This window comes from Diabrotica undecimpunctata, chromosome 8, assembly GCF_040954645.1.
Source record: "Diabrotica undecimpunctata isolate CICGRU chromosome 8, icDiaUnde3, whole genome shotgun sequence".
NCBI classification, from domain to species: domain Eukaryota; kingdom Metazoa; phylum Arthropoda; class Insecta; order Coleoptera; family Chrysomelidae; genus Diabrotica; species Diabrotica undecimpunctata.
Window position 1 is genome coordinate 61,377,865 of NC_092810.1, and position 8,485 is coordinate 61,386,349.

Here is an 8,485-nt window from a genome sequence, read left to right on the forward strand (position 1 = left end):
CCATGCATTCGCTTTGTTGCCTTGTACAGCTTCTGAATCATCTTCTTTATTTCCATTTTTGTGTTTACGTATTCTTTTGTCAATAAAGCCAGTGTTAACATACGGGTCTGAAACATGGTCACTTACACAGAACGACCAAGAATTGCTTAAACGTTTCGAGAGAAAAATTCTAAGGAAAATATATGGAGGAATCCAAGAACAGGGTTTGTGGCGTAGGCGCTACAACTTTGAGTTATATAGAAGTTTTGGGGAACCTGACGTTGTAAAATGTATTAAATTAGCACGCCTTCGATGGATAGGACATGTAATTAGGCGAGATGAAGATGCAACGATCAGAAAAATTTTCGACCGAAGAGGACCAGTGGGAAAACGAGCCAGAGGAAGACCAAAACTTAGGTATCAAGATAACATAGAGGATGATCTAAAATCCATTGGAGTTAAAGCATGGAGAAGAGTTGCCAGAGACAGGGGCGAATGGAAGATTGTTCTGAAGAAGGCTTTGGTTCATAACGAGCTGTAATGCCACTGATGATGATTCTTTTGTCATGTTAACTAATGTTCTTGATGTTTCATATATTTCTTCCACAGTCTTTGTCATAAGCGTTAATTCTTCATTTTCCGTATAATTTTCTTCTTGCGTTACCTCCAATATCAAGACCTCCACTTCCTCATCACCGCTTTGGTCATCTAGTACTTTCTCTGTTTCTATTCTCATTTCTATTGCCGTCTCGTCGCTGTTTTCGTCATCAGGTATATCCGTTAGGTTGTTTAAAGTTTCATCTATTACCGTCCCACGAGTTGGGAAGTTCTTTTTGTCCGGCTGGGCAGTGTTCCCTTACTCAGCTAAGGATTTTTTTTCGTACCACTAATTCACCCTGTTCACGAGGGCAACGTTCGAAACTACTTCCTTGTAGTCATTCATCCCCTAGTCAAGGTGGCTTACGAACCGAGATTGCGGATTTTTTATCGAGGTTTATTCCTTTTGATTTGCCCCGGTTTTCTCCGGTAGCAGTGACAGCAACGCTCGTATACCGCCTATTGATCCTCAGTGCAGCTTACACCACATTGTGGTGAAGTGGAAAGGAGCAAAGATGGGTAAGGAGTGAGTGATGCTTTCTGATTGTACTCGGAGTTCAGGTCTGATGTGTTTTTGGATATCTTGGTCATTGACCATTTGGTGACTGATTTATGCCGCAGCCTTGAAAGGCGACAGTGAGGGCCTGAGAGCCTTCAAATTTTCGTCAGGGATTGGCACAATCAGATGAAAGGTTGTTTTTTAAGGGGAAGAAGGAGCAGCAATTGGAAAAGATTGCTGCGCCTTTCAGCGTCCGGCGCCCACCCGGTGCACTGTTGCTAGTTGGACCTGTTTATAGTTACAAAATTTATCATAATATAACCGTTTTAAATACCATCCAACAGTATGACCAACGAATATATGCGCATACGAATATGCGTCCATATTCGTTGGTATTCGAAGGTCAAGTGACCGAATGTCAAATATATCAAAGGCAGCCTCTGTGAATGCACAAGGCATCGAGTTAGAATCTAACTCGATGGCACATGGCACATGGCACAAGGCAACAACAACAACTACTGTATACTGTCTTTCAATGACAGGTTAACGGTGACAGACAATAATTAAACAAATAAACAAAAATATGTAACAAACAAATTAGACGTTAAAGGTTAAAGTGAATATATTAGATTCTTGTTTCCAGATTGTTTATTCAAAAATGGAAGTTGGCTCAGATGTAACCTTTTGCAATGAAATATCTATGATGATGTTCGGCTTTGGTGACAGTCATAAACCAAATCCAGAAACTGTTAGGCTTGTAGAAAGCATAGTATTGAAACAGCTCAGGACAATTATCCAAGCAGCTCTTAAATATTCAGAGGGAGAAACCTTAAAGGGGCACGAATTAGTCTTTCTGATGAGACATAATAAACACAAAATGAGACGGTTTGTAAAGTATCTGATTAATAAACAAAATCAAAAACAACTGTTTAAAAGTGAAATTGACTCAAATCTGGAAGAATCATCCAAAAATGTATTACTTGAGTTCATTGAGAGAATTGATGAAACTGAAGAATTTACAAATTTAACAGAATTAGATGAAATCAAACATGAGAGACAATTAAGAGCTGATAGAATATCACAAGCTTTAGATGAGAAAAAATATCTTGAGTTTTGTAAGGCACGATGCTCATCCTTTTATAGTAAAGGTACATCTCATAGGAGTTTGGATAAATTAAGACAGTGGGTTGACCCAAGAAAGGAAATTAGCTTTAAAGATGATGCCCTTGATGTTCTAGCTTACTATGCATACCAAACTGTGGCTGAAATAACTGATTATGCACTTTTAGTTAGAATGGATGCAAAATGTGGAACTGACCCATTAAATCATTTAACAGGTTCATATTATACTGCCACAATGTTTACTGGAAAACATAGGTTTGAAGAAAGAAATCCAGATTACAGTAAAGTTTATATGAGCCAGCAGGCTATTAGTGTTAATGAAATTAAAGAAGTAATGAGAAGAGTTTGTACTCCACAAGTAGGAAGGTTAAATTTTGGAGGAAAATTACCTGAAACTCAACATTTATTTGCACTGTAACTGAACTATACCATTTTAAGTGAAAATCATTTGAGTCACAGTATGTAAATATAGGAGTAATAAATATTTTATTAGCTTTAACAAATATTTATAATTTTACGAATTAATAATATAATACTGTATTTATGTACTAGACATATGACTTTTCCTTTGATAAGTGGTACCTAACAAGTTTTTATTTCACTGTTACAAGAATTAATTATAAACAATCTAAAGGTAGTGCAGATTCTGATATATATAATTTTAACCACTGTGTTGCCACTTTCTACTTATATGAATTGTCAGTCAGTGAGCCCAGAAATTTTTTTTCATGTTTCCAAATGGTTCTTCAAAACTGTTTATCTAACAGAATATGATTCACAAAAATTGATGATATTCATCAATCTGTGTATGAAATGTTGCACTTCTACACAACTATAACTGGTCTAGATAGATATATAGCTAATAATTTTAGGTACTACAAAAAGTGGTGCATTGGGATGAATTTGTGTTTTCTGAAATTACACAAGTAGTTTCTGAAAGATTATTTAATAATTGTCTAACTTTAATTTCAATCCAAAATGACTAAAAACAGACATGTGCATTATGTCTGTCCTATGCATTGTTCTAGGTTTTAAAAGATCTAGAATCTAGAAGTATACAAGAGCTATCCTAAAACTGTGTAACATAAATTTCACATGTTTGTTATTTTTCTTTAAATAATTATTTTATTTAAATTTCTTTTTATTTTTGAAGTGAATAGGTACTTCTTATCACTCAGTATGATGTTTTACAGGGGCCTGAAATCCTATTTAGCGTGATTTATAAAATTGAGACTGGTGTATCAACCTAGGGGTATACCGATTTGGGTATTTTTTATTTTAAAATATTTATATGAAATAAAATAAATTAAAAACATTCAATAAAATTATAGAAAATTATAAAACATTAAAAACAATTATAGAAAATTATAAAAAATGTTTTTATATTTTGGTTGGTGACAAATATTTTACAACTATTAGTAAATATTGTTTATTTTTATTCAAATCATGATATTTTGATACTTTTTGAATAATTTTCTTATTTAGAGCTGTCCAACTTCAACTAGTTTGGGGGCCACCATATTGTTGTGTATTTAATGAAGTTCACACTAACAAGACATAACTTTTTATTTACCTATAAAACAGTTTCATATAACTCAATTAATCATAGCAGCATGGACATTCCGAGCTGCCCATCGACTTGACATAACCTCACCCACGCCTGTCTAATTCTCTAATTTTTCCGAAGTGTCTACTGTTCTGATGCAGGATTAATAGATAACACCTCCTCTTTCGTTAGAGATCAAGCTTAATGGGAGCTTTTACTAATCTTCTGGAGCGCGTTCTAATATTGCAATCTGTGGATGTTTCATCTCTAGGTAGAGATGGGCTTGTTTTTTCTTGTGATGGGCTCCTTTGGTTCTAACTGAACCGATTCGTGTCTCGAATTTGGATTCACTGTGAGTTTAATTGTAACACTGGCATATTACCACACACTATAGCAGTTTCTGACTTTTGGGTCTCGTCAGAATCTAAGAATAAAATAAGAAGTTGCGCTACAGTGAGAAAAAACAGAAAAGGTTTGCCAAGTGTTCTATTATCTAAACTCCAGCGAGGTTAAATCATGTGAAGAACTGGAATTTATTAAAGTGTTAAAATGGGTTGATAAAAGACCAGTTTTAATGCTTAGAACATTTGATCATCATAATTGTGTTTTGGTTGACTTAAGCAACTTTAATCTATCCTAAATTACTACTATATATCTTCTTTTATTTTCTCTTCATCTTTATCAATCTTTAATCCAGTTACTACATTATTGTTTCTTTTCGAGTCTTTCCGTCTTTGCCATCTTATTTACATTCTAGGAAGATCCTCGTTAAACTTGGTGACTCATGATCAGATTATGGTGATATTGATATTGCGGTTCCTCAGGCAATATTGGGGCCATTAATATTCCTATGCCATATTAATCATATGCCTATATTAATGTTAATGCTAAAAAAATCACAAGCATGCAATTCTAATATAGATCAAATTTAAGTTACCAGTTTTCTATAAAAGTAAATAGCCTGGTTCATTCTACAACTTCCACCAAACTTTTAGGTTTGTATCTTGATAGTAACATGAGCTGGGAATCTCAAATTAATCATGTTTGCAAAACAATAAATAGTAGTTATTACGCAATATTGCAATGCAATTAAAAAGTTTTCTTAAAATGGAACAGTTATTAAATGTTTATTATGCAATTGTTTATTCTCACTTGGCCTTCAATATAAATCTTTGGGGCAGTGCTGTGAATGCTACAAGAGTGTTTGTCTCTCAGAAACGGATAATTTGGTTAATTTTTAATGTACCGTAAAGGCATTCATGTCGACAATATTTTAAAAAATACTTTTAACAGTACCTTCTATATATATTTTTAAATGTAACATCAGAGTACCAAAACATACTAGAGCACGATTTGAAAAATCCCAGTATTATATCGGTATAAGACTTTTCAATCATCTTCCCAACAGTGTTAAATCTAAAACGAATTTAAATAAATTTCAAGGTAAATTAAAATCTTTTCTATTGCAAAATTATCTCTACAATGTAAGTGAATATCTAGGTGATGTAAATAATTAATCCTATGTACTTTTTATCTTAATTCTAAAATTGTGATGTTTTTATTTATATTTTTTTTACTCGAATTGCCCTATATCATGTAAATGATTTTTCAGGATGAATAAATTATTATTATTATCCAGATTTAGCCATACGGCTCACACTCCCTCTAAGGGGAAAATTCACTCATCCTGTGCGCTCATCACATGTACCTTGTGAGGTACAAGTTGTAACAAAAAAAAACGGATGGAGGAGCAGTATTTTTTTGTTACGTATTGTTTTAGTTGCCTCTCTCAAGCATATCTACCAAATTTTATAATTTTTGGATGCCTCTTTCTAGGTGTGTGACTGAAAGGCTTAACACGAAGATTATTGTTGTTGCTTATCGCCACATCAATTAATGTTGTTTGTCTCTTTAGTTTATTGACTAGTATGAGATCTGGTCAATTATGTGCCACTGTTTGGTCTGTGAGCACAGTGCGGTCCCAGTATAGCTTGTAGTTGTCATTCTCAAGTATACTCTCAGGAACGTATTGATAATATGGAAGATGGTTTGTTTGAAGAAGTCCCAGTTTAATAGCTATCTCTTGATGAAGGATCTTTCCTACTGAGTCGTGCCGTTCCTTATATTCAGTTGCAGAAAATGCCTGACAGCCACCGGTAAGATGTTGGATAGTTTCCTGAGCTTGACATCCATATCGGCATTTGTCATTTTGGACCCGAGGGTCTTTTGACGATATATTTCAGGTAATTTTTGGTTGGTATAACCTGATCCTGAATGGCCAGTAGTGAATCTTCTGTTTCAGGGAACATCTTTCCTGATGTCAGCCAATAGTTCGACGCTATTTGTCGACATGGTCTTGACTGACCTCATTTGGATGTCGCTCTTGCAGAGGTTTACCCATCCAAGTGCGCATTTTTCGTCCTTAGTAAGATAGTTATGTGCATTTCTGGTTCCCTCAGTTTGATCGGTGTTGTATCATCTACTGTACAAATCGCGCGATGTAGAGTAGATGTCTCAGTCTACACCTGAAAATAAATTCTTAAATTAGTAATCTGTTTTTCTAGTTGCTCACCTATATCCATAAGTCCTCGTCTACCTAAATACCGCGGTAATGTCGTTCTTTCTACTGCACTTCGAGGATGATGTTTTTGTGCCTTTGTGAGGTGTGTTTAGTATTTAGGTGTTTAGTGCCTTAAACAAATTTTTACTTTTAAGGTGTGAACAAAGCAGCTGTTTTACCCTTCGTATAAACTCAGTAGTTATCTCAGTTTTCATTTGCTTATAGTCAATCTTCCGCGCTTGCTTTATTCCGAGGTATATATATATATATATATATATATATATATATATATAAATACTTTTTTTGGGTGTGGTAGTCAATATATATATATATATATATATATATATATATATATATATATATATATATATATATATATATATATATATATATATATATATATATATATATATATATATATATATATATATATATATATATATATTATATATCATTTTCACCCATGGCCTCGATATTATTATCGAAGTGCATAGTATTATCATTAGAGAAATTTTCTACTGATTTCAGCATTTGATCCAGGTGGCTTCGAGTGGAAGCCAATAGTTTTAAACCATCCATATACAATAGATGATTAAGCTTTGCAACAACAGTAGTGATATTTTTGATGCTAAAACCTGTGCCAGTTGAGTTCAGTAGCCGAGATAGGTGGTTCATCGCTAGACAAAACCACAATGGGCTCAACGAATCTCCTTGAAATATGCCCCGGTTGATTGCAATATTTTCAGTTTCGATATTGTTTTCACCAGGTAATTAAAGGTGAATTTTTGTCTTCCAATCTGACATTATATGTTTTAAAACAGTCACTATATTATCATCGACTTTATATATTTTTAAAATATCTATAAGCCATTCATGCGACACTGAATCAAATGCTTTCTTGTAGTCGATGAAAGCAGTAAAGAGATTCCGTTTTTTGCTATATGCTTGGTTAGAAATGACAAAGTCGATGATAAGTTGTTCTTTGCATCCCATGGAATCCTTAGTGTTGAGGCTCAGTTGAGGCTCAGTTCTGTTGTTCAGAGCACAGTGTTGGCTGATACGCCGGGCTACACAGGATGTGACCAATTTATACAGAGTTGGAAGACAAATAATTGGGCGGAACTTGGTTGGATCTTGTGTGTTATTTTGATCTTTGGGTATTAAATAAGTTGTTCCCTGGGTTAAGAAAGATGGAATTTCCTGCGGATTAGAAATAGTGTGATTAATTATTGCTGATAAGCACTCATGAATACTCCAAAACTTCTTAAGCCTGAAGTTCTGAACGCCATCTGGTCCAGGAGATTTCCAGTTATGAAGCTCTTTCATAATATTTGAAACTTTTTCAGTAGTGAAGGGTTCGTAGGGAGCAATAACGTAGTGTTGGCTGTTGTGCGCCGTATCTTCGATCTATCCAGCATTGGTGTTAAGAGCAGCTGGTGTGGAAAGTTGATTTCCCCAAAACTCATGGATTTTTTCTCGGCTTGGGTAAGATTTATTGGCACTTTCTACAGTAGAATTGAGTTTCCGATAGAACGCCTTCTCGGCATATTATTATTATTATATTATTTCCAATTCTATTGAAATACTATTAACTAGTATATCAAGCCAAAAAAACCTTCTCAAACTAGACCTATACGAAGACCTTGAAATCATTAAAGAAAAACAAAAAAGTCCAAATTGTGTTAATCGCCAGGTCTCATTCAATTGAGACTGCCTCCCACTCCATCGCCAATTATTCTCATAACCCATATCCTTAATTTACTTCTACAATAAAATTTACATTTATCATTATTCGTTCGTCAATTTTTCATCTTCCTTAGTTCACTCCAAAACCTCTTTTCAATACATCAAACTCTCTATCTTTCCCCACTCCTTTCTATTTAACCTAAATTTCAGGTCTGATCCCTATATCTAATGTTCTCCATGCTTCTTTTTGACACAACTAATCTTCTCTCAACTTTCTCTCCTCACAACATTTTAAAACACCACATTTTTTCATTTTTCTTTTTAATTTTCTTTTTACTTAAATTTAACAGAGTCACTTCAACAATTCTACTTTTGCAGTTCTTGCACGTCAGGTCAATATACACCAATAGTCTATCAACTTTTTCTACCCACCTCAAGCTCGTGAACTTATAACTTATCCTTTTTATATTTCTCATGTACCTAGTGTTGCTTTATA

General features: G+C 34.1%; 1 protein-coding gene across 1 annotated transcript; it reads left to right on the forward strand.

The window, feature by feature from the left end:
• Nucleotides 1-1,554: 1,554 nt before the first annotated feature.
• On the forward strand, nucleotides 1,555-2,750 carry Spt3 (Transcription initiation protein Spt3). The gene has a single exon (XM_072541513.1). The coding sequence runs from the start codon at nucleotides 1,734-1,736 to the stop codon at nucleotides 2,613-2,615; it is 882 nt and encodes a 293-aa protein (XP_072397614.1). The 5' UTR covers nucleotides 1,555-1,733; the 3' UTR covers nucleotides 2,616-2,750.
• Nucleotides 2,751-8,485: the final 5,735 nt, after the last annotated feature.

What these genes read in the sequence shown, in the direction of transcription:
- Spt3 (XM_072541513.1), top strand. Translation starts at nt 1,734, where the DNA reads ATGGAAGTTGGCTCAGATGTAACCTTTTGCAATGAAATATCTATGATG.